At 40.9% G+C, this 25,278-nt stretch overlaps 10 protein-coding genes across 10 annotated transcripts; 8 read left to right on the top strand and 2 right to left on the bottom strand.

The window, feature by feature from the left end:
- Window positions 1-1,980: 1,980 nt before the first annotated feature.
- On the bottom strand, window positions 1,981-3,660 carry ATC70_007031 (uncharacterized protein; the record flags this gene model as incomplete). Its single annotated transcript, XM_064826297.1, has 6 exons — window positions 1,981-2,267; window positions 2,323-2,431; window positions 2,481-2,570; window positions 2,624-2,908; window positions 2,964-3,516; window positions 3,569-3,660. The coding sequence occupies 6 exons, from the start codon at window positions 3,658-3,660 to the stop codon at window positions 1,981-1,983; spliced, it is 1,416 nt and encodes a 471-aa protein (XP_064676395.1).
- A 1,100-nt stretch (window positions 3,661-4,760) lies between these two features.
- ATC70_007030 (uncharacterized protein) lies at window positions 4,761-5,918 on the bottom strand (the record flags this gene model as incomplete). The annotated part of the gene is made up of 3 exons (XM_064826296.1): window positions 4,761-4,981; window positions 5,046-5,705; window positions 5,756-5,918. The coding sequence occupies 3 exons, from the start codon at window positions 5,916-5,918 to the stop codon at window positions 4,761-4,763; spliced, it is 1,044 nt and encodes a 347-aa protein (XP_064676394.1).
- A 2,382-nt stretch (window positions 5,919-8,300) lies between these two features.
- ATC70_007029 (uncharacterized protein) lies at window positions 8,301-9,395 on the top strand (the record flags this gene model as incomplete). Its single annotated transcript, XM_064826295.1, has 1 exon — window positions 8,301-9,395. The coding sequence occupies one exon, from the start codon at window positions 8,301-8,303 to the stop codon at window positions 9,393-9,395; it is 1,095 nt and encodes a 364-aa protein (XP_064676393.1).
- A 1,822-nt stretch (window positions 9,396-11,217) lies between these two features.
- ATC70_007028 (uncharacterized protein) lies at window positions 11,218-15,796 on the top strand (the record flags this gene model as incomplete). The annotated part of the gene is made up of 13 exons (XM_064826294.1): window positions 11,218-11,282; window positions 11,349-11,478; window positions 11,534-11,654; window positions 11,713-11,819; window positions 11,877-12,884; window positions 12,938-12,982; window positions 13,039-13,159; window positions 13,215-13,915; window positions 13,970-14,011; window positions 14,062-14,139; window positions 14,197-15,214; window positions 15,275-15,326; window positions 15,388-15,796. The coding sequence occupies 13 exons, from the start codon at window positions 11,218-11,220 to the stop codon at window positions 15,794-15,796; spliced, it is 3,897 nt and encodes a 1,298-aa protein (XP_064676392.1).
- A 386-nt stretch (window positions 15,797-16,182) lies between these two features.
- ATC70_007027 (uncharacterized protein) lies at window positions 16,183-18,013 on the top strand (the record flags this gene model as incomplete). Its single annotated transcript, XM_064826293.1, has 5 exons — window positions 16,183-16,405; window positions 16,461-16,627; window positions 16,685-16,759; window positions 16,817-17,776; window positions 17,831-18,013. 5 exons carry the CDS (start codon window positions 16,183-16,185, stop codon window positions 18,011-18,013), a joined length of 1,608 nt encoding a protein of 535 aa, XP_064676391.1.
- A 680-nt stretch (window positions 18,014-18,693) lies between these two features.
- Window positions 18,694-19,176, top strand: ATC70_007026 (uncharacterized protein; the record flags this gene model as incomplete). Its single annotated transcript, XM_064826292.1, has 1 exon — window positions 18,694-19,176. The coding sequence occupies one exon, from the start codon at window positions 18,694-18,696 to the stop codon at window positions 19,174-19,176; it is 483 nt and encodes a 160-aa protein (XP_064676390.1).
- A 452-nt stretch (window positions 19,177-19,628) lies between these two features.
- ATC70_007025 (uncharacterized protein) lies at window positions 19,629-19,850 on the top strand (the record flags this gene model as incomplete). Its single annotated transcript, XM_064826291.1, has 1 exon — window positions 19,629-19,850. The coding sequence occupies one exon, from the start codon at window positions 19,629-19,631 to the stop codon at window positions 19,848-19,850; it is 222 nt and encodes a 73-aa protein (XP_064676389.1).
- A 387-nt stretch (window positions 19,851-20,237) lies between these two features.
- ISW2 (chromatin remodeling complex Adenosinetriphosphatase) lies at window positions 20,238-21,826 on the top strand (the record flags this gene model as incomplete). Its single annotated transcript, XM_064826290.1, has 8 exons — window positions 20,238-20,372; window positions 20,431-20,535; window positions 20,599-20,690; window positions 20,746-21,081; window positions 21,140-21,313; window positions 21,373-21,445; window positions 21,503-21,647; window positions 21,717-21,826. The coding sequence occupies 8 exons, from the start codon at window positions 20,238-20,240 to the stop codon at window positions 21,824-21,826; spliced, it is 1,170 nt and encodes a 389-aa protein (XP_064676388.1).
- Window positions 21,827-22,106: 280 nt separating this feature from the next.
- Window positions 22,107-23,555, top strand: ATC70_007023 (uncharacterized protein; the record flags this gene model as incomplete). The annotated part of the gene is made up of 5 exons (XM_064826289.1): window positions 22,107-22,143; window positions 22,200-22,393; window positions 22,480-22,808; window positions 22,867-23,354; window positions 23,416-23,555. The coding sequence occupies 5 exons, from the start codon at window positions 22,107-22,109 to the stop codon at window positions 23,553-23,555; spliced, it is 1,188 nt and encodes a 395-aa protein (XP_064676387.1).
- Window positions 23,556-23,795: 240 nt separating this feature from the next.
- On the top strand, window positions 23,796-25,263 carry ATC70_007022 (uncharacterized protein; the record flags this gene model as incomplete). The annotated part of the gene is made up of 2 exons (XM_064826288.1): window positions 23,796-23,855; window positions 23,920-25,263. The coding sequence occupies 2 exons, from the start codon at window positions 23,796-23,798 to the stop codon at window positions 25,261-25,263; spliced, it is 1,404 nt and encodes a 467-aa protein (XP_064676386.1).
- Between the last annotated feature and the right edge of the window lie 15 nt (window positions 25,264-25,278).

Genomic DNA, 25,278 nt, shown 5'->3' with positions numbered 1-25,278 from the left:
GCATAAACTTGGAAGGAATATTGCTTAGCCTGCACAGTTTTCTTTGCTTTTGTTGAGTATTTTCATATCTGACAAGGCCAGTCAGCCTAGCTCACCACCAAAATATGTAAGAGGTGAATATGAGTAGTATTGGGACCGTCGCTTGCAATTGCCTACTTCAACAGTTGACAACATGGAGGTTGACAATGAGCAGACAAGAAAAATAAAAGGCCAAGAAACGGCTCAATGTGAACTAGAGCAAGAAGTGGTTGAGCCTCTCATTTACTATTAATTGATTGTTTAAAATCTGCTTGATACAGCAAATTTTAGTAATGTCAAAAATACGTTCACTATCTAGCGTAGCGAGATTGAAAGGCTAGTGTACAATATAGCCATAATTTTATATCTGACACCATAAATCTGTCAATGTCTTCACAACCTTATCTAGCTTAGATATCATATTATAATAGATGTTCAGTCCCTAGACACTCTTACAGCCCTGATACTGTATGAAAACTGAGCTTCAAGGCATCTGTCAGGCCTGGCTCATATATGATTAATGATTTTACAATCAATCAACAAAAACTACTTTTATTCTTGTCCTCTTTCCTCTGCTCAATGCTGTCAACATTTTCTTTGAACGACGACCTAAAGCCTCAGAGATTTCCCTTTTACTGCAAACATTTTATGCAGCCCATGAATCGTCAATGTCCAGACTAACGTTATTAAATATAGAATGCAAGAAACAGCATGATAAACGATAGTACTATGTAATTTGTTACCTACTTTCCATACGCTTCAAAAGCATCTATTACTGTATTGCCTTATGAAAAGGGCATTGAATTTGCCAGCCATCCTCACAAGCCAAAATTAATTCAAATCCAGTCCCGTAATTTGTTTTAGATTGGACAAATCCTGGTAGTTTTCAATTCAATTGAACTATTTTACCAGATTCGACTAAGTAAAATGTAATGATCATCCAATGCTTCTTTAAGCTTTACTGGAGTGCTTTTCAAGGCGCATCCAATGGTACCAAGTAAGGTAAATGTTTTGAATAAATATATTGAGAAAATTATGAAAATATGAAATGAGGTTTCTGGTCAAAAAGTCGAGATTTTACATATCAACGTATTCTGATCAGATACGCAAGGGCAATTGGTAGCGCGAGCTGCCGTTGCGCAGTTTGGTTCTCACCGAAGCGAGGCGAAGGTAGAGAGCCATCCGAAGCATAAACACTCGTATTTTTTAAAAAGCAATTTGTACGTTTAATTGTGCGAAACTCTTTCCCTGAACTGTGAGATAGTGTTTTCTAAAAAAAAAAAAAAAAAAAAAAAAAAAAAAAAAAAAAAAAAAAAAATACGGTACTGTTTTTGACGTGTGTTCTTTATTACTGTATTAGGCACATCCAGGGCCATCGTGGGTTCAGTTGTGTAACTTGTTACCAGGTAATCATATGTATTGTCGTAAGGCTTCTTCCGATGGTTTTATACTTTGACTTCTGAATGGTTTCACAAATCCAGACACATTGATTACGGGTAGAAAATATCTTGGCCGAATGGAATTATGGCTTTATGACGTTTTAGGTAACATACTTCATTACAACCTAGCTTTGTTTAGCAAATGTTGAGCCTAGAATGTATTGGATGAAGGCCATTCCACATTCCACAGCACCGCCCCGTTATGGAGTATATATGGATGTTGAGACTGTGTTGAGGAGATGGTATGCCTGAGTGCATAGATTTGCCCGCGCAAAGGGATGTGTCATCATAGCACACTTTCGTTGTTTGCTTGTCATCATAACTCGTCGGCGGATTAGTTTTTGCGAACTAGAGCAAACCCTCCTTACATAACAGCTGAATTATTTTGCTGCTAATCAAAAAGGTTTGATAAAATGGTAGAAGAGCTTTATTACAATCATTGATATGTTACACTGTAAAAGCAATTTACGATCGATCGACCGAGCCACGCGCGCTGTGATCTGTGTAAACGAGATGTTTTTCGCTATCTCATGTCCATGTCTGTCGCAAAGCGTTCTTCTTCCTCTTCGTCTACTTCCTCTATTCGAGCACTGGTGCTGTATTTTGAAAACGATGATTTCGTTACCAAAGCCGGCGCTGGTAGAGATGGTGTTGCTGTACTATTATCAGAATTGCTGTTGTTGTTGTTGACCTGAATGATGGGAAATTGAATAGCTCTCGCCTGGGGCCGTGGGCCATCTGGAGGACTTTCTATCATGTAGTTGTGAGTTTGTACAGTCAGAGAGCCTTTTCGCAACAACTTGGAGTAATCTACAGGTTGATGGTTAGTGCCTACGAATCACACAGAGCAAAATGGTATACATACGTAGGCCACATGCATTGCAGAGGGTCCTAGCACCATCAGGACCGCGTCTCCATTCAGGCGTATCAGTGGTATTACAAGAGTGGCACCGATGGCCCACCATGCTGGTTCTCTACATCGAGTTGTTAACAAACAATTGACATGAGTATGCAATTAATTACACTTCGTCGTCGGTATTTAGGTCTGGCATTCTTTTGAAGATTTCGAGCTTGTCGAATCAACTTGTAATCTTCCATTGCTGATTCATTGCCCTGTACACATGTTTAGAACAATGATAAGGCAATGGATAACATAGTCAACTTACACTTGGCGGTGCTGAATCTTCATCATGTTTATAGTTCATCTGTTTTGCATTGCTATTATCATTATTGCTGATGCTATTGTTGTTTACAGCCGGTGAATCAATTGATAAGCTGCTTGCATTCAGATCATCATCTTCTAAGCGATCTTTTAGGAAATTTAGAGATTCAAGCATTTCATCAGCTGTGAAAAAAACTTGATCTATAATTTGATTTCGCTCTGATTCTCTCAATGGATCGGTTCGGTATTTTCCTATTCTTTGATAGATGGAATTGCATTGTTCAATCAGCTATTCAAAGATACATGAGCAACAGCACGACACAAAGGCAAATCAGTATAATTACTTGTCGCATCAACTTGCTGTTGCTGTTTGATGACGTCGAGTATTTTGCAGATTGAATTGGAGATGGAGGCGTTGGTTGTATTGGAGTTACCGAGTGAATTGGAGGTGCTGGTTGGATTGGAGGTAGATGGCTAGATTGTGTCGGTGGAGGAGGCTGGCTCTGCGATGAAGGCTGTGATCGTGGCTGAGGTAGCGAGGCAGAGGAAAAAGATGAAGATGACGGTGCTGACGCTGATATAGAATGATTTTGTTGATATGACAATGGTAATGAAATTGAAGGCGAAGATCTCAATTGAGGAGTTACAGATCTTGGAGTATTAAATAGAGAAGGGGTCGATGTTGTATTATTGAAAGAAGGGGAAGATGTTGTATTGCGTTGATCTGCATGATCTAATGATGGGTAGTCCAAAACTGGAGGCGGTTCGTGTGGTTGCTGCTGTTCTCCAATAGCACCGTAGGCTTTTAAATATTGATGTTGTAGTTGATACTGTAGCTGATAAGAATGTCTAGTATTCTTTGTAGAATTATTTACATTGATGGGAGATAGCGAATTACTAGGATAATGTCAAATCCTCAAGCTCGACGTAATGATCTTTTTTTATTTACCTATGCTCAGAGGGTGTTGAACTGGTGGAAACTGAAGAAACAGAATCAGTTCTTTCCGGTGTCGTATGAATACATATTTTTGAAATGTCCATTTTCTTCTTGACTTTTTTGAATATCCTGCTAGAGATAGCTGCACATGTAGATTTCAAACAAGAATTAAGCTAAAAAACAAAAAAAAAAACAGAAAAAAAAAGAGAGAAAAGGAAAAATATAGAAGATGAGAGGTTCTTTTTATTCCTTTTAGATGAAACCGCTTTTCATCTGGTTGTCCAACATTTTGCACCAAAAAATCACTGTATGTGAAATTTTCTTTCGAGTCACAAGGAGGTAGAAATAAAAGTCTGTTGCAAGGTTTCATTTGATTTGATTTAATCTTCAATTTTTCTAATATCGAGATTATCTACATTCCTAGTTAGTAGCTGCTGCTGCAATAATAAAAAGAGGCTCTGTCTATATTTATATCAAATGTTTCAAAGGAAATGGCCCGGAAATATATAAACGTAATACACGGACTAAGCCTGGAATAGGGATATCGCGATCTCATATTTACACAAAATGAATGAATTGCTGCAGCATTCATGTTTGTTAGTAACATTGGGTATATTGTAGAATCATCTGAAACCAGCTTCTCAGTCTGTATGCATCGAGACATTGCAATCCCTATTATTTAAGCTGTCCTAGTGAGAAGAGGTACCCAAATATGCACATATCCACTCAGTGTACTCAATGTGATTGGTTTTATTCCATGCGGATCTTGTTCTTCCATATCTCATGGCCATTTCCGATCTGATTTAAGCGTATACACTATAGATCTGATCAGATTTGGAGATTCTCTATTCAGTTTTTTTTTTTTTTTTTTTTTTTTTTTTTTTTTTTTTTTTACTATAAAGAATTTTCTAGAACGGAAAAAAAAGAAAGTAGGAAGTCTCTGATATAGATCCAAATGACAGAGTGCCAAACAAGTTTGTCATCTATAACATGTGCCTGGTTTTGTCTGCATCCCTTTGTTTTCTCTGAAATTCAGCATTTTGATATTTTTTTTTTCGGTGCCACAACACTCATTTTTAAATATGGAGTGGTACTGAGATTGGAGTGTTTATCTCGATTGGTTTCTATAAGGAAAACTTTTTTCTGGAGTTAAAATGGATGCAGCCTAGTATCAGATTTGACAACGTTTAGCATCTTGTTTTATTTAAGCGATGTTTTCTTGTGCTAATTTGAATACGCCAACGAGAGCACTCAATTGAATCTGTTCATTTGCGCCTTCCCCTAATCTGTATTCTATATCAGCTAGATTCTTCAAGATGAATATACGAGATGTTGCTGGAAACTCAATCAATCTGGCATAGTTGTACACCTCGCCCACAATATCTTGTAAAGCTAAGCCTGATTCTCTCTTTAGCTTTTCGATATCTAGATTAAGAAAAACCATCATTAGATCACAATGACAAATCGCATCCCAATGTGTCTGCTTTACTTGAATATGCGGTTGTGAACTCCTCTGCCATCATCCATTTGGTGATTCGCTCTATATCTTGAGGTTGGGGGTGACCTGTACAGTTGTAGATGGCAGCCTCGTCAATACGGTCGTATGCAGCATGACAGGCTTGCAAAATGTTCAATGCTCGACGCATATCGCCCTTACTGAGTCGCAGCAATGCCTTTTTACCGTCCTCTGTTAAAGTGACATGCTCGGCATCGATGATTGTTTGCAGTCTAGAATCGACTTGTTCCATGGATAAAGGTGCAAACCGAAATCGTGTGCAACGAGATTGAATAGCTGGAATGATCTTACTGACATAATTACAGATGATGCAGAATCGAACGTTTTTGGTATATTTTTCAATGACACGACGTAAAGCAGATTGCGCTTGATTCGTCATGGCATCGGCTTCATCCAAAATGATTAATTTGAACCCGGAACTGTAGATGTTTCGTGTACTAGCAAAGTTCTTGATTTGCTCTCGCACAACGTCAATACCACGGTCGTCTGAGGCGTTCAATTCCAGAATCATGGCCTTGAATCGCTCGCCATACAGCTTCCTGGCACAAGCAAGAATGGTGGTGGTTTTACCTGTACCAGGTGGTCCATAAAACAGCAAATGAGGGAGTCTCTTTCTATCAATAAATGTCTCAACTAGTACGCATATTAATAACAGATGAATTAAAATACAATGGTAATCTTACTTGTAGAGGTAATGTCTTCGTGAGATACAAGGTCGTCCAATGTTTGAGGTCTGTACTTTTCCACCCATGGCAAGTTATCCAGTTCATCCGTGACAGCCAGTACCTTCTCCTTTCCTTTGCCCTTGCCCTTGAAGGCAGGTGTGTCGATGTCCATCTGGCTCATTTTTATGGTTTGATAATGTGGGCTGAAAAAGAGTTCATGTAATCGCGCTTTGATGCGCGTGTCTGAAAATTTTGGTGCTTGATCGTCACCCAGTCAGTGACGTGATTGTAGGTGTTTTAGCTCTGTACGCAACTAAATCATGGATCAAGCATCATGTATCTAGCATTTAACATTCTATTCAAGTTGTAGCTGAAGGTGATTTATTTTTCAATTATGCAATCCAAATACTTTTGCTGAATCTTTCTCTGTATGCACCATTCGAAATGTAGTTTATTGTGCATTTGCTCAATGGCATCTTTCCAGCCAATCACATTTGTCATTGACAACTCACTACTCAATAACCTGTTCAGTGAAATGGGCCATCTGAATTACTGTTGCTAATGAACTTGAAAGCATTGATGATAATCAAACAAGATCGTGATCGATAGGATCCATCAAAAGTATGTAAATCATAACATGGATGCGTGCCTTTTCCAGACAATGGCGCTCTGTTAATCTCTTGATAACCAATATCTCTATTGCTTACGCGCCTTTCGACACTTCGGGTGGTTTCTTGACCTACGCTTTGCTTCGGTGGAAACCAACCTTTGTTCAAACGGATCGCGCTGCCGCGGGCCTTTGGCTAATATATCAAAATTGGTATAGTTAAAATGTTAGAAGAACCCTGATAGCTGATTGATGTAAAACCACTAATCATATGAGAGTTTATGCTTTGGATAATTCTTTACCTTCGCTTCGCTTCGGTGAGAACCAAACTGCGCAACGGCAGCTCGCGCTACCAATTGCCCTTGCGTATCTGATCAGAATACTGCTACTACTTTCATTTTGACCCTCTACTTACTCATGAAACCCCTTTATTTTAGCTGTGGATCTTATTCTTATGTGATGCTCTACATCCATATACACGCAACTACTTCCTATAAGGGCAAGTATCATACAGACATTATCCCTTTTTAGTCAAGAGTGTGCCTAATACAGCAAATTCTGAGTGCTTTAGAGCTGCGTTTTCTCGCGTCCAAGGCCGTTTTAGATTGTCAGAATAGCATCAAACAATTGCTCTCATCTGGCAGTTACTTTCTGACACTTTTGCTCGACTTTTTGGGGATCAAAAAAACATGAACAAAAATCGACCAAAAAGCATGAGGTACCCCTCATGGTTTTCATCAAAAATCAAACGATCGCGTTTTTCACCTTGATAACGAAGACTTTTACTATGGTATATCTTGAATCAAAATGTTTCTATCAATCCAAAGCAACCTCTGAAATCATCTTTGTGGGACTTTGATATGTAAAATTTCGACATTTTGGCCAGAAACCTCTTTTCATATTTTTACAAATCATTCAATAAGTGTATTAGAAACATCTGTATAACTTGGTACCATTGGAAGCGCCTTGAAAAGTACTCCAGGAAAGTTTAAGGAAGCATGGGGTGATTATCATACTTCACTTAGTCGAATCTGCAAAAATAGCTCGATCGAGTCCAGAATCATCAAAATTTGTCCAATCCGGAACAGACTATGATTCTGGGTTTGAATTAATTTTGGCTGGTGGGGCCAGCTGGAAAACTCATGCCCTTTTCATAAGGCAATACAGTAGTAAATGCCATTGAAGCGTATAGAAAGTAGGTGGCAGGTCATAGCACTATCGTTTATGATGCTATTCTATTGCCTTCTATATCGTTCATAATGATATTTTATTGCATTCTATATTTAATAGAGCCAGTCTATCAAAATACTTTCTAAATCAACTTTCCTTTTTGAGGCTTTGAAAGTGTCTATGGACTGAACATTTTTTATTATAATATGATATGCAATTATCAGATCCTCAAGAAATGCTTGATGAATCAATGCTTTAAAGATTATGATCTATCAAATACCCAAGATACTTGAGCTGCAAGCTAAAATCATATTTAACATGGCATCCTTGCAATAGCATCTATGTGGCAGCACTCCATGTCTTTGGCCTGTTTTTTTCCCCAATAAGAGCACTATATTTTGAGGTTATAACCCAAAGCTTGGCTTTTGAGAATTGCGTTGGTCTATTGTTCACATCATTCTGGGGATTTGACATTGCTGGCTAATTTAAAAGCAGTTACACGATACCAATGCCGACAATGAATAAGTACAAATGTTGGGTAATTGAGTAATTTGGGATATTAATGGCTACTAATGCCATGCATAGAGACAAGAGTACTTGCTGTCAGCGTATGGATGGCGTATACGTATTTAGCCGAGACATTTTAGCTTATTGTCAAATATACACCCTGAAGAGAGACGAAAAGTATATCTACCCCATCATTTAATCTCCAGTCAAATTGAGATGCTATAAATAAGCTTCGAATATGTCAAAATTCTTCATTTTACATTATAAATCAACTTCTAAATGAACAATAACAAAGCCATCTTTTCACCTATCAAGCTTGGCAAACACCATCTTCATCATCGTGTCGTCATGGCGCCCCTCACTCGCTTCAGAGCGACATTGGATGCTGTGCCTACTGATTCTATGGTTGAACAATACAAACAAAGAGCTACTGAAGGAGGCCTTATGATTACTGAAGCTACATTCATCACCCGCCTTGCTGGTGGGTTCATACGAGCTCCTGCAATCTACACTCAAGAGCAAATCAACGCATGGAAGAAAGTGACAGCAGCAGTCCACGAAAAGAAAGCAACCATATTCCTTCAGCTGTGGCATGTTGGCCGTGCGGGCGCTAACCGTTTGAATCCAAATAATGAGCAAGTTGTATCTGCATCTGACATAGCAATCCGTGGCAATCACATCTTGATGGCCGGTGCTTATGATAAACCGCATGCGCTTACCCTGGATGGAATCCAAGCCATTATTCAAGACTACCGTCAGGCCGCTTTGAATGCTATGGAAGCTGGCTTTGATGGTGTGGAGATTCACTCTGGTAATGGCTATCTTCTTGATCAATTCATCAATACAAATAGTAACAAACGCACTGATATCTACGGTGGCTCTATTGCTAATCGAACTCGGTTCGCGCTTGAGGTGTTGGAAGCAGTGGTTGGTGCAGTTGGCCCTGAACGTGCTTCAATTCGTCTTTCCCCATCCACTCAATTTCAAGATATGGGTGATGAGACCCCAGTAGAGACTTGGAGCTATCTTACTAGTGAAATCCAAAAGAGGTTTCCCACATTGGCCTATCTCCATTTTATTGAGCCTCGTGCAAATATGTTTGACAGCTCTGTGAATCTGGTGGATTCCCTCAGTCATTATCGCAATCTATTCAAGGGCCCTTTTATTTCCGCAAGTGGTTACTCGACAGCTCCAGAACATGCCATCGACATTGCTGAAAAAACTGGCGATTTGGTCGCTTTTGAGCGTGCTTTTGTCGCTAATCCGGATCTTGTAGAAAGACTTCGTAATGGCTGGGAGCTGAACAAATACGATAGAAGTACATTTTACACTCATGATGATGTAGGGTACCTTGATTATCCTTACTACAAATAATCAGTTAATAATCAGTAGCTCTTTTGAAGTCTTAATAAAAAAAATGGTGTTTATCTATATCGTAGCGGTAAGCCAGACTAACTAGTATTATGAGTATAAAGCTTCTCAATTCTCCTAATAAGAATGGCATAGACATTACCCAGCAGCAGGAGCGGCTGATATTTAAGCACAGATATTTACACTGATCAAGATTGGTCAGTTTGTAATAGTTTTCGACTTCTTTAATCTATTTTGCTATAACCGACTATATAAATTGTGATGGTTGCCCCGTATACCCTTAAGCTTTCTTGGAGTACTTTTCAAGGCGCATCCAATGGTGCTAATTAAAATAGGTGCTGTAAAGGAACTTACCGAGCAATCTTTTAAAATATGAAAAGTAGATTATAACCAAAATGTCGAGATTCTGCATATAAAAGCCTCATAAACAAAGTTTTGAGGGTTGTTTCGGGTCCATAGAAACATTGTGAGTTAATACATACCATAGTAAAAGTCTTCATTTTGGAGGCCAAAAACGCGATCGTCTGATTTTCGTCGAAAATCATGAGGGGTCACTCATGGTTTGGAGTCGATTTTCGATGATCCCAAAAAAGTTGAGCAAAGGTATCTGGAAGTTAGTGCTAGGTGAAAGCAATTGTTTGGTACTATTCTGGCAGTCTAAAATAGCTTCTAGAGCGAGAAATTGCGATTTGAATGCATCCAATTTGGCTGCGATTGGCATACTTTTGAATGATAAGAGATAGTGTAAATAGGCTATTTACCCAAATATGAAATGATTCCATTAATACAAACGAGAGGCATTGTAAAAGAGACAAATTTGCTGCTGTGAGACGCTCTCATTTGATATTAGAGAGAATAAACTGTCCCTTCGTAGGCCATATAGTCAAGCTCATATCATTTTGACGAGATGATCAAAGGCGGTCGGGAACACGAGTAGATGCCGCTTAGATTAATACTCACCAAAGCAAAGAGAAGGTAGAGAGCCACTCAAACAATGTTGGCATTTGTTAAAATAAGAAATATTCCTTGCAATCAACCGCATCCATAATATCATGAGTAAATATAAAGGCTTAATTTGCTTGCTGAAACGGAGGCTCAACTGCCATACATGCTATAGGGCATGTTTTATATTCATTTGACTTGTTGTAATGCAATTGCGATCTGTTCATATTACCCGGGGTTTTTTCGGTATTCTATGTCTGCTCTTTTACCGCGATACTGTTCTTTTGGGTTCTGTAGAGCAGCTTTTTGATTAGCAAGCTTTGATCTCACAGATCCGACAAAGCGCTTTTGCATCCATTACACTAGCTGATGATCAATGCTTTCTCCAATGTCAGCAACATGAATTGTTTAACAGCTGTTAGACGGTAAACTAGATATTTGACATGTAAATTCAACGTGAAGCATCACATGAAGGCAATGACTCACAGAAAATGATGAAATCAAGCACCTATGACTTTTATTTGTAATACCAATCACCAGCTAACCCCCCTTTTTTTTAAGCAAACATGCTGGTCATAGTAAGCATCAAGAATAGGTTTATGTACAGCCTTTCAACATGGCTTCATCTGCTGCTGTTCTGCTCTGATCTCAGCTGAATCATCGAGAATTTTAAGGTGCTCTACCAGCCTTTTTTTTTATGATGCTTTTTTATTTCCTAAATAAGCAACTAGCGTGTGATAATTGCATTGCAAAACAGATGAAAAAAGGGCTTGTAATGCCAAAAAAAAAAAAAAAACTGGCTGGGTGTTTGATTATATTTTTCTCTCTTTTTTCCTTTTTTTTTTTTTTTTTTATTACTCTTTTTTTCCTGCATCAAACAAAAATGAAAGTGTATAGGTCAGAAACAGGAATACAGATTAAATGTACCAATACCAGTGATATCCAGTCGTAAGAGCCGAAAGCAAGAAAGAACAGAGCAGAATGTCAGATAATTAACAGATAGTTTATTTGCAGTTTATCTGAACTGAAGGAGACCATAGAAAATGCTTGTGGAGTGCCTATCGAAAATCAAGTGTTGATGACAAGCTTAGGCATCCAAGTGAGGGATACCAACCTAAGCCATGTCGTTAAATCTCAAGGCAGCGTACGTATATCAATAGTTGCAATGATGAATCAAGGTTAAAATTAGGATTTGATAGGATGAATCAATTGTGTTATGCTACGATACCAGATGCTACAATACTGAAGCAGAGGAGAATATACAGGCTGTGTTGGAAGAAGAAATACCAGTGTTGGAGCGCCAGATACTTCCAATTGACGGTACGTAGAGCAGATAACAGCCTTATCGTAAGAGAGACTCAGGTTGATGAATGCATAGGCACCTCATTGACCAAGCAGTTCAAAAAGTCCATTAAAACGCTACCAACAAATGACGCTTGCAAGGAATCCTTGAAACTATTCAACGCCATTGATCATTACAGCAGGGTAGATTGGTGGTGGGCTGGTTGGATATGATAGACTGATACTGATCATACTCTCTAGTCATTGATAGATACTGCAACTACGCATTTCGAGCTGTCTGGCAGAATACTGAATGAGCATGAAATACAGCAAAGCGCTCTTAATGTGGCAATGAAGAACCTGGAAACGCACTCAAGTCCCACCAAAACCAGGCTCTTTCTCTATCTTCGCCGAGCAGAGCAAGTCTTGAACAAACAACGACCTACTCTTGCCAATGTGGATCGAGACTTGCTGATATTAAGCAAAATTAAAATACATGATTCCGTTAGAAATGTCTTGATCCCCGACGACCACTCCAAGCAATACTTGATTGACTTTGTGGACAAGCAGAATATCATGCAAACCAAATCAGCCACTGCACAACTATGCGATCGTCTATCAGAAGGCACTGCTGAGATGAGGAGCTTTTTTGACCAGATCAACACGGATACCAGCTATTTGAAAGAGAGAGTGCAAGATAGCATCAACATGTACACTCTGCGTGAAATATTTGCAGACATCAAGGTTTATATGAAAAGCCTCAAAGAGAAACGAAGCAAAATGAAGCGAGATTTACAGCGCGCCTATGAAAAGCTCTCGCTGATCAGCGATACACCCATATCCGCACAGTTCAGCTCGTTAGCATTGGATGAGTCTCGACTTGGCGACTCGACCGCACTCTCAAACGACGGATCCAGCATGCCCCCTACAGCATCATTCGCCGCACCCGCTAGGAAAAGCACCAAAACCCCATCCTCGACAAAAGTGTTTGATTCGTTTCTACATTTCGCAGCCATCAACATCAAGGAATCACTACCTGAAATGGCTCAATACGAACTAGCTGTGCGACAACGGACAGAGCAATTGTTGACCTCTAAAAAGAAGGCAATCGCGGTTTTCATCAGCTGCATGAAAATCATATCCAACTTTCAGATGATGCTTCATGAGGCGAATATCGATCTCGACAGCCACAATAAACACATGGATGACTTTCGCAAAAGGCACAAGGGCAATGATTTGCAGATACTACCACAAATTGTGTTTGCATACGTAAGTAGACAGCGGATGGCAGCCAAAGGGCAGAATACTGATGTGCAATTTAGGGTGCCATTATGATTGAAATACTTCGCAGAAGAGAATACACAAATGTAAGTGTGGATGCCATGCCGTTGATCAGATAGCTTATTTTACCATTTCCGTGTAGCTCCTTGTCACCAATTCTACATTGATAGGCGATGTTCTTGGTCAATATCGAGCCTCTGAAGAAAGCCGTAGAGAGTACTTTAGACAGAGAGTGATCAAAGACATACCATTCAAGCTTGCAAGTAAGCTAAAGTTGGATTTGCAATTACATTTGCGGTGGCTAATAATATTGCATAGTGTCTGAAATCGACAGAGCATCCCCACAGTCAGAAATTTCAGTCAACGGCAATGACAGCAATACCCAGCTTGACATTGGTATAGAAGATATCACTCAGTTCATTTCCGTTGTTCAGCATCTCTACGTGGATACGCCGCTTATTGCTAGCGGTTCTCGGACACTGGATAGTCCTAGTGGCAGCAGCAGTGATCAGAGTGACTCGAGTGGATCGCCTAGAAAGACGGAACAGAACAAACCCCTCTTTATCGTTCTAAGCACCATGAAACAAGAGTTGGATAATATGAAACTGCAGTGGATGGCTTCCGTTCGGGATCACTTGTTTGATGGCAATGACTTTATTCGCCTAGAGGAAATGCAAGGTTCCGTGTCAGCAATGAAGCGTGAGGAGATCAAGCAATCCATGCTGGACATCGACACAGTGGATATCAGATCCTCGAAAGTGACATCGCCGACTTCATCCATATATCAACTGATTGGGAACGACAAGAATTTATTGGAGGAAAATGAGAAGCTGAAACGAGAGATTGAACAGCTGAAGCGAGAAAGAGAATCAATTCAAATTGAACGGAACAGGAGCAACGAGGAATTGACAGCTGCAAGAGCTGAGCTGGATGTCGCTAAAGAGGAGATGGATCGCTTAGAACAAGATGGCTTGGATCAGACTGAGGAGATTGCTCAATTGAAGGATGTGATCAAGACTGTAAGCAGTTACTTCAAGTGAAATTGCGTTTGTGGCACTAACAACTATTTGCAGCTTGAGAGCGAAAAGGAAGATCTCGAGTCAGCTAAGCGAAGCGTAAGTATGCTCCATGTCCTGTGAAAATGTCTTTTAATGTTGCCTGTTAGTTTTTGAATGAAATCAAGAACAAGGACAAGTCTGCAGACTTTAGAATTGCAAGCGCAGAGGAAGATTTCAATGCCAAGGTAATTTGACGGTGCTTTATAAAGGGGATTCATGCTGACGCGCTTCTGCGTTCATAGTTGGCTGATTTGCAGTACACACTAGAAGAAGAGAAGCGAATGAAAAAGAATCTTGAAATTGAGCATGCCTCAGAACTCAACTCTATTTCCATTGACCACCAAAAGAAGATTGACCAATTGAATGCTCTGCTTGAAGAAGAGAAGCGCTTAAAGAGAAGCCTCGAGGAGGATATCAGCTCCTTGCTATCACACCACAAGGAACAGGTCGATCAACTCAATGCCCACATTGAACAAGAAAAGCAAAATGCAATTGATGGCAAGCATCAACAGCTAGAGTTGCAACGTCGTTTCGACCAACTCTGTGAAAATATGGATTCCGTCAAGGAAAAGCTGGAAACAGAACGCGCTTTACATGAGGAGCAGTTGAGCAACCTGCACGCAGATATGGAAGCCAAGGACCGCGCTACCCAACAGATCAAGGAGCTGCAAGAGCAAACCCGATCCATGGTGAAGCAGTGTCAAGATGACTGGTATGCCAAGAACGAAGAGCTCAAAATCATCAAGGAAGAGCAGCAGGCGATCGATGATGCAGTGAGAAAGCTCCTCAAGCGATTCAGACCAAACGATCAAGATCTACAGCTGATGAGTCTAGATGGTTATGTGGATTTGTTCAGAGAGAACTTGGAGGGCTTCGAAAAGGAGTATAGCCTCAATAAAGACAACTTGGACGCAGCTACGCAAGAGCTAGCAGACGTGACAGAAGGCTATTCCAATCTCATTGATAAGCACAACGAATGGCGGTCGATTGCCAGTCGAATGGCAGACAAACTTGAAGAGTTTAGAAAGAATGTCATTTTTGAAATTGTCACACAACTGCAAATGCCCATGGATAAGGATGAATTGATTGCTCTCACCACAATGGTTACTCCAAGCGACGATGATGCTGCAATCTGGAATGAAGTACTGAAACTCTCCTCTGGTGTCAATACTCAAAAGTTTGTGTTTAGCGTGGTCAAGTATGTCCGCGATACGTACAATCAGGCTAAACAGTTCAAGAAGGAGTACCGTGTTATCAAAGGTAACCACACGCATTCTTGACTGATTTTGTATGGAGTTTCTCTGACACTACGATCCACAGATAAATACGATTCCTTGATCCGAGAGCACACTGAGAGAATTGCATTTAAAAAGTAAGTCGAGTAAAGAGCTATAGGCCTTTTGATGCGGCGAGAGCTCACCCTTTCTATATAGCTTCAAAGTAGGAGACTTGACATTGTTACTGCCCACAAGAAACTCGACAGGTAAGCCCTGGGCAGCCTTCAACATCAATGCTCCTCATTACTTTTTGAAGAGCACTGATAATATTGCGGCTCAAATGCAAAGCAGAGAATGGATTGTGGCTAGAATTGTCTCAATAACTGAATACGTGGCAGATGAGACAGTTCCTGGATCAAACCCGTATGGACTTGCTAATGGTGTTACCTATCGTTTGATCGAAGTCGAGAACTGGCGCAACAATAAGCAGCATCCCAGCAAAAGGAGACATGTGTCGTCCAATGACTCTGGCTTAGCATCTATTACAGTTCCTCGTGATATCGCCAGTAACAATAGAGCATCAGTGAATGCTGCTAGTTCAGTTCATAGCTACAGTACCAAATAAATCACCTCAGCGTGCTGCTTTCTATATTGACCTTTACTGTTTCATTATGATTGAATTTTTTTTTTCTTAGTTTACATGTAGCAGGAGAACATGGCAAAGAATTGTGTGTTTTTGTCAGGCCAGTAAGAATGTGAATGATCGCTAATCTTGATCTCTTTAGATGTACTTCCAATAGACTGCACTATTTCAGCAGTGTCTCAAGAGATCCGCTTAGCAAAGGTAGTAATTCTGCTCTGCGAATGTTACAACGTGAGTTCAATAGAGAGACAGTATCTATCGCCAGACATGCAGCCATCTTGTAACCTACTTGTGATTGGATGAATGCCAATCTACATTTAAAGGAGTCAAAAAATTTTAATCATTCACCTTTCATTGTCAAAGCAAACATGCTACCATCACTAGGACTCTTCAAGTCAATTCCATGTCCACTATACCCAAACTGCTCTCGAAATCCTTGCTTTTACTCTCATCAAAATCAAAGAGCAGATGATGGTCGTCCATCAGAGCAGATCAAACGACAAAAACTGGCACCAGAACCAACAAAAAAAGCGCCATCTCCTGCTTCATCTTTAAACAGTAACATTAAAGTAGCTCCTATTGTCACTAAAGGTAGGCTTATTGTGTCTACCATAGAAAGAGCCGTTCTGACAGGAATGTGTCCTAGTGTCAAAGGCAGTTCCTAAAGCAGGATCCGTCACATCCATTGTAAAGAAGAGTGAATCAGCTTCATCCATGGTGAATCGACCTTCAAAGCCCTTGCCTCCAAGTACGAAATCAGTGGCGCCTATAAGTGCACTTGAGGCTAGGAAACGGACAGCACATACAGCCACAGTAAGTCTTTTGATACGCAATCCTCGAGAATACTGATCTGATTTGCCGTCGGGCCAGTTCAAAGCAAAACCAACAGGACCACCCACTGTGATCCCTACTATTAAGTCAAGCATTCCACTCAAAGTGAGACAGGTACTACACAGGCACATAAAAGCATTGCATTGCTCGTAAGACTCAAAGTTTGTCTAGCTGATTGCAACAAAACTATACGAAGCATTTGCTAGAATATACGCTCCCATCTTGACGGAACGCCCAACAATAGCAACGGAGCATGCAACATGTCAGGAAGAAAAGATACTGTCGAGCACATCCAATCTAGCAGGATACAAGCAATCAGCAGCCAATGTACTGATGAACCTGAAAAAGCGGCCTCTCAGCACAGACATTTCAGACGTGGGCGTGGATGGCGATTGGGTGGATCCCAAAGAAGCGGCTGCATCCAAGATGGCTTGGATCGAGAGAATCAATGAATGCGTGGTTGATATGGACATGCTGAAGGACTTGAAATACCCGCTGCCTGATTTATTGGAAGAGACGAATGCAGCGGCAGTCGATGCAGTAGGCACCATCCATGAATGCGACCGCTGTCGACAAGACTACCTGATCAAAGCTGTTTTGGACAAGGATGACATGGATGCTTGTGTCTATCACCCCAACAGAATACGAATGATGAAGGTAGATGGCTTGAAGGAAAAGGTCTATGCGTGCTGTGAAGATCCCTTGGGCAGTATAGGATGCACACGAGGCCCACATGTATACAAAGACGAAGATACAGCTGTATTGCATCAAAAGATTCCTTATATCAGGGCACCGCCTCCCACCAGCGCCAACAAGAAGCAGAGACTTGTTGCATTGGATTGTGAGATGGGATACACAACTGCAGGCATGGAGCTGATTCGACTCACTGCTGTGGATGAGGACATGAAGGTCTTGGTGGATGAACTGGTGCTACCATACAATATGATTGTCGATCTGAACTCCCATTACAGTGGTATCACAACATTGAAGGGCGTCAAATTTGATTTGGATGGGCTTAGAAAGGAGCTCTTTAAGCATATAGATCAAGATACCATCCTTGTGGGTCATGGCCTGGAGAACGACTTGAACGCACTGCGCATTGTGCACACCAATGTCATTGATACTGTAGCAGTAAGTAATGGCTCTTTATCTGGAGCAATCTGATATACTAATACAACATGCAAGCTCTTTCCGCACAAAAACGGCTTGCCCTACAGAAACAGTTTACGAGGATTAACGGCGGCCCATTTAAAGAAATTCATTCAAACGGGAACTGAAGGGCACGATTCTTTGGAGGATGCCAGTGTCTGTATCGAACTATTAGAACACTACATCAAGAAGGTGTTGGATAAAAGAATCAAGAAATAAAACTGCCACGGCTTCATACTAGATTTCATGCAAGCCTATTTTCTGCTTTTGTGTCAATTATCAGATAAACCCCTCTTTTCATGATCGTGTTGCTTTCAATGACTCCATGTAGCCATATTGAGCGAGATTTTAAATCTATTAGCTACCAACCAAAGCATGTAAAATGATCTAATTTGGCCCTAATGCTAAATTTTAGCTTCAAAGTGTTGTTAATAGAGTACGATGGGTATAGAATCCGTTGACAAACCAACGAGATCGTTTTTCCTTAATGGCGTTAGTGCCGATACCGCTGTCAAGTTATGAGTGCTTTATAGTGTTCATCTCGGCAATATATTCATGATTGACGGGCACCTTCTATCTCTTCTAAATTTAGCATGAACAGCGATGGCACTGGTGAGGGCACTTCAATCCATGCTGACTGTATGCTATCGTTCACTGGGGATAGTAGAGATGCGCGCTGACTGCTGCAGAATGTCGACGCATGCACATCAAGACAATCAAAGGCAAGATGGCACATGTGGTGTTTTGTACATCCCAGAGTCACATTGCAAGTACAAACACTCAAACTAGCTGAATGCCTTATGCCCCCAAGGAGATTATAATAGAGGATGACAATGTCGAAATCTCTTTCCGGTTGGTTTTCTTACTTGCCTGTCATCCCATATCTAAATATACTCTAAATGGATTCCGCTTCAACTAGCTTTACTAATAGCAATGATTACCATAGGCCATACACAAACATTGTCAGTAGCGGCAATGTTATCATACCAGCGGCTCGCTACATTTTTGGAGCAGGCAACTACATGACCATTGATCCTGAACTCTACTATCCTAGTGCATGTCTGTTCTGTGGATTGCCCAATGGTAGCAAAAGAATCACGGCATCCACAGCGTCCCTTCTTGCTACGAGCACAAGCCAAGAAATCATTGTTGCCACAGCTGCACCTACCATGCCATTCTATAGCAGTGCAGCGACGAATAGAAAGCCGCATGAGCTGGAGGAGATCATTGTGCAGCATCGACACGGCACATCAAAAAACTTGGCTTCCATCATGTCAAGTCTGTTTCAACGGTGCAGACGCTATTTGATTCAGAAACGGCTACATTTGCCTGTGGTTACCCAAGGACGAAAACGGTTTTTAATACCATCTTCGTTTTATTGAGAACACTTGTAATCATTACGTGTCATTTGTCTCGAGAAGAGGTCATTTAGCCGAGTAGTTTACTGGTTTGCTGTGTAATAAACAGGATAGCATTGACAAATATGATATGATTTGTGCTCAAAGGAGTCAGCGGTTCGTTGAAACGGTGTATTGACAATGGTGCTCTGTCAATGTGTCTCTCCCTCTCGCAGCAACATCGGCACCTTTAGCGGTAAACATTAAACTAAATTGGGACACCATAATATACAAATACTTCTGAATGCATATACTCTATGATTGTGTTATAGTGCGCATGTGCACAGAACACATAACTGGGGTTGAGGTTAGGTAAACAATCCCTTAATTCCCGCACAAAGCAACATGACATGGTCGAATCATGTCTATAAATACAGGTTGAAAATCTCCTTGATCATCCCGTTTTCTCTTCTCTCTTCTAAAAGTAACACTGCGCTATGATTTCAATCTCTCGTACTTGGCGTCGTATCTCTACTCAACTCAAATCCAATCTTAGCAGGAAAAGATCAACACGCTCTACCAGCAGTTATGGCAGCAAGAGTGGAAAATCAGTCCGATTCTACACAGTCGACACCATCTACTATACACATTCAGCGATAGACTATGATCGCACACCTTCTGATGAAGACCTCTCCTCTATGGAGTCTGATGAAAGCTAGGCTCCCTCCTCTCAAATGTATTATTATTCCCAAAATGGACAATTTCATGCACTGATGCACATTAAATTATTCTCACATCCTGTAATTATATATATTCAAAATAAACCATTCCTCTTCAGCAAGCGTCAATACGTGTATTTGCCAAGCATGCCACTCTTTGGATACAGAGAAATGGTGCTGTATATAGCTCGGAAGTCAAGCAATGAAGGCTTCGCTGCTGTGGGTTGCCAGGACAATGGCTGTGGCCCACGTTTTCAGATCCACCACGCAAATAGTCACTGCACCCCCAATGTTTTTTCCTTTTTCTATCACGCATTTATACATCATTCATGCTACTTTTTGATACATTTCTCTCTTTCCGTTTATATTAATAAATTCTCTGATCAAATGGGTGTGGTTCGTCCAATAACCATAAGAAACAAGGTGGATTTCCCTGTTTACGGGCTAGATTTCACAGCAGATGACATTCTTATTGCTGGAGGAGGTGGTGGAGCAAATCGCTCTGGCGTCAAGAATAATTTGGTACGTTGCCAAAGCCTGCATTCTGTTCATATTGCGTATTCACTGTCTACTCGAGTAGGTTTCTTTCAAGGTTGATCAAGCAAACCGTAAATTGGAGCAGATGGACGCAATGCTATTATCCGACAAGGAAGATTGCCCAATGTCCATTGCCTGTCATCCCAAAGTAGGTCTCTGTTGATTATGTATGCGTGTAAGTATTTACTTGTATTTTTTTTTTTTTGCCTAGCTGCCTTTGTTGGTAGCTGGAATCAACAGTTCGGAAGATGAGATCAAACTGGGGCACAACTTGAATTGCCGTGTATTTGATACAGAATATGGGTAAGAATTGAGCATCCATCATGTTAAATGGCAACAGGCTCAGCAGTTACTATAGCAAACTCCAGTTAAAATCGGCATTATCCACAAGCACATGCAAATCCATTGATGAATATCAAAGAGTCACTCGTTTTAGCAGATCAGGAGACTACTTGGTAACAGGATTCAGTGATGGAAAGATCTCGGTACTGAGAACCCAAGATTGGACATTGTGCTTCCCATCATTGCGATTCAAGAATGTGCAAGACATCGACATTGACATTCGAGAAGAGCATGTAGCAGTAGCAACATCAAGTGCCCTGATCATCTTATCCATCCAGGATGGCACTGTAGTTCAGGTGATTGATAGCCCCAAATTAAACAGGAATACTGTATGTGAAATTCGTGCTTGTCGGTAAGTTGTTATGCAAGACCAGCTACAATAGGCTGACTGATTCAATCCATGGTAATAGATATGGGGTCACCCTTAAAGGAGAAGAGACGCTGTATGCTATTGTAAATCCAACTTCAAGAGGTCGTGGATTTGTCTGTGCTTGGAAATTGAGAAAAAGGGGACATCAGTATCCAGTTCACAAAGCAAGAACAGCGGGTATTAGCCGGAAAACGATAACAAGTTTTAGTATAAAGTAGGCACACTCTCTTCTCTGATGTGAGTAAGTACTAATCAGCAGCTTTCTTGCAACAGCCCCACAGGTGATATTCTTGCCTACACATCAACTGATTTGAGCATTGGATTCATTGATGCTCAGGGATTGAAAGTAAGATGTCTAATTAAAACTCCCTTTTTCATGCAAAAACACTCATTTTCAATCAAGCCGTTATTAAAAGTAGAAAAGGCACATGGATTTGCCATCACAAGTTTAGCCTTCAATTCGTCGGGCAATCTCCTGGCAAGTGCAGGAGCAGACAACTGCTGCAAGGTCATGATAATTCCCAAGCAAGCTATCCAAGATAACCGAGGTAAAATCATTGGGCAAATTTCTCACAACACACTGATCAATGGCTAATGCATTTTCTTTTCGCAAACAGAATACTTTTTAACCAAACCTCTCTTGATTGTTCTGGACATGGTCTTATTCGCACTATGGATGCACGTTTTGGTTGAAATGGTAGATGGAGGCACGCTCTCCAGCTATTGAATAGCCGCCTGCAATTGATTGGTAATGTTGCCAAGTTACCATGGTAATGTTTTGATAAACTTTCGAGAAAGATGTGATGCGCACACAACAATGCTCTCACATAAATTTCCATTTAAAATTCCCTCCTTATTTCGCTGGTCTTCTTTTCCCTTTTTTCTTCTCTCTTTTTCCCTCCCTTTTTCTTTTTCTTTTTTTTATTTTTTATTGCTAGTTGATAAAAATCATATTTTGCTTTTTCTTTCTCGATTAAAAATTACATCAGAAGATTAGTCCCCGAGCAATGGCACACGGACCTATGAGTGGTATGAAAATCACCGGTAAAGTGGACTCAGGTTGTGGGGAAAATGTGCAGCGTTGTTGATGTAATCTACAGGTGGTGACAATGACCCAACCAAAGTACATGAAGAGCAGGCAAAGGACGGTCTAACAGGCCAGGATATTACATTTAGATACACAACGTACAAGGTGGCAGGTAATGGCTCTTTTGGCGTTGTTTATCAAGCCAAAGTGGTAGAAACAGGCGAGAGTGTTGCCATCAAGAAGGTCTTTCAAGATAGACGATTCAAGGTGTGTTTATGGGCTTACTAGAGGGAGAGTGTGTGCGAGAGAGAGAGAGAGAGAGAGAGAAAGCAGGACTAACATGCTTAAATCAGAATCGGGAGTTGCAAATCATGCGTTGTGTATGGCATCCAAACGTTGTTGCGTTAAAGGCATTCTTTTACAGCCATGATCAGGTGAAAAAGGATGATCTCTACCTAAACTTGGTATTGGAATACATTCCAGAAACCTTATATCGCACTTCACGTAACTATGCAAAAGCTAGACAACCCGTGCCCATGCTCTATGTTAAACTCTACACGTATCAGCTCATGCGTGCTCTTGCCTTTATCCACTCGCTTGGTATCTGTCATCGTGATATCAAACCTCAGAATCTACTCATTGATCCAAACACTGGCGTGCTTAAATTATGTGATTTCGGAAGGTAAGTGAGATGAGTTGAGTATGATACAAGAGCGAGAAGTTTAATTGTGTCGGTACAGTGCAAAGGCACTTCATGCTGGCGAGCCCAACGTCTCCTATATCTGTTCTCGTTATTATAGAGCACCCGAACTTATATTTGGAGCAACAAATTACACATGTAGCATCGATGTCTGGTCTGCAGGTTGTGTCATGGCAGAGTTAATGCTGTGTCAACCCTTATTTCCTGGAGAGAGTGCAATTGACCAGCTGGTTGAAATCATCAAAGTGTTGGGCACACCTACTAAAGAGCAGCTACTAGCCATGAATCCCTCTTACACTGAACATCGATTCCCTCAAATCAAGCCACATCCATTCTCCAAAGTCTTCCGTTCTCGCACACCCGAGGATGCCATTGCTTTCATTACCAAAACTCTACAATATGAACCTCTTCGCCGCTTAACCGCTTTCCAATCATTGGCCGACCCCTTCTTCGATGAGCTTCGTAATCCAAATGTCAGCATGATCAATGGAAAGCCAATGCCACCTTTATTTAATTTCACACGTCATGGTAAGCGATGTTGATGATGCTGGTTATATCATGATGCCTAAACCTGCTCGCCTATATGTAGAACTATCGATACAGCCAGATTTGATCTCCAAGCTTGTGCCTCCTCATTATGAAGCTGCATTGGCAGCAAACGGAGTTGATGTGCACAACTTTGTTCCCATGACAAGCGAGGAAATGAAAAGCGACAATGAGTCTCGTTAAGTGATCCCCCATTTTTTTTAATACATAATAAACCTCTACGCTTTCTACACTGACACGTAGAGCGAGCTCCCATTGTCGATTAAAGATCAGAACCGCTGTAAAGATACATGTAATGTTTCGGGTTGAAAGAGACTGGCTTTCAATAGGAACACACACCTCCATAGCCCAAATACATTCAATTCAAATGATAATTAGTCATTTTCATTGCTTCTTCTCTCTCTACTGCTAATAACCATAAAGATGTCCAAGTTAGATGATAGCATGCGTATGCATATAAGCGATATCTCTGACCTAGAAAAAGTAAGATTCCATGAGATGCTTGTCTGGTAGAAATATTAAATAATCTAACATGACAGCATAATAGGAGGTTCTCTCTCGTCAATTGCAGCATTCGCCCTTCCGCCGATCTCATCAAGCAAGAGATCGTCATATCACAACACTAGACATCTTTGATTTCGACTCGACACTATTCTTGTCTCCTCTGTTAAGCCCCAACATATGGCACAGTTCGTTTATAAACGCAATCACTACCGAGAATCTGCTGGGTCCTGGGTGGTGGCGTGATATCCGCAGCCTTCAATTGCATCTAGATAGAGACGAATCAAGCACGCCATGGTGTAGTTTTTGGAACGAAGATATAGTAACACAAGTGAGAGCATCCATGGCTGATCCCTCTCATTTGACAGTACTCTTGACCGGTCGTCGATACCATCCATTTCATGCTCTTATGGACAACATGTTAGCCTCCAAAGGGCTTGCCTTTGATATTGTAGGTCTTCGCCCTGATCCCGAGTCTGACGCGCCTGATCATCCAACTGGCCTCAGGTTCAATCATGAACCCAACGTGTTTGAAACAACTATGCATTTCAAGACCTCCTTTATTGTCAATATTCTACACAACTATCCTTCGCTCACTGATATTGTCATGTGGGATGACCGACGATCACATATCCGTATCTTCAAGGAGTATCTCAATAAGTTGAAGGAGCTAGGATTCGTTAAACGTGGTGAGATGATGTCTGTGGTGCCAGCAAGACCTAAATACAATCCAGAATGGGAACACAAGACAGTGAAATCAATGCTTGAGACCCACAATGATGCGGTATTGGCACTACATCGTGCTGGCAAGCCATTCACGGAGCCCAGCGTCGTGATTGAAAACCATGGGCAAATGATCAGCTCAGCAAACACATATTCCCTCAAAAAGATAGACTGGCTCATTGTCCTCAACCTACCACCATCTGTTACTACTTGTTTACGATCTGTGTTTGAACCATTGTACCATCAAGATGTGCTGTCTTCAGCAGCTGGATCCCTATCTGGAGCGCCGACATGGCAAAGCGCCAATGCCGAAGAACCAGTCTTTTTTGGTGATCAGGTATTGCTTGCAGTGAACACAAAAGAGATCGCAACTCGGTTGGAGCAAGAGCACGGTATCGTAGTAGGCAGAGAGCTCAACTTCAAAGTGGTAGCGAGATCTGTTGGTACAAGAGATCATGGTATGTATTTGCAAGTACAAATTAAAGATGCTCGCTTTACATTGCCTCTCTGGTACAAGCCATCCAGTTTCAATTATTTGCTAGTCCAGAATGTAGACTGGATACCCTTATTAGACAGTGTTCAACTGGACGAACCCTCACTAAAAGGTGTTGTGGATTACCATCACTTATTGACAGTAGAAAGACTAGAAGATCTGTGTCCAAATTAAAATATAATCAAGGTG

Source organism: Mucor velutinosus, assembly GCF_035048745.1.
Source record: "Mucor velutinosus strain NIH1002 chromosome Unknown tig00001549, whole genome shotgun sequence".
Taxonomy (NCBI): Eukaryota; Fungi; Mucoromycota; class Mucoromycetes; order Mucorales; family Mucoraceae; genus Mucor; species Mucor velutinosus.
Note: the sequence above shows the minus strand (reverse complement) of the source record. Positions and strands in the feature narration are given on the sequence as shown.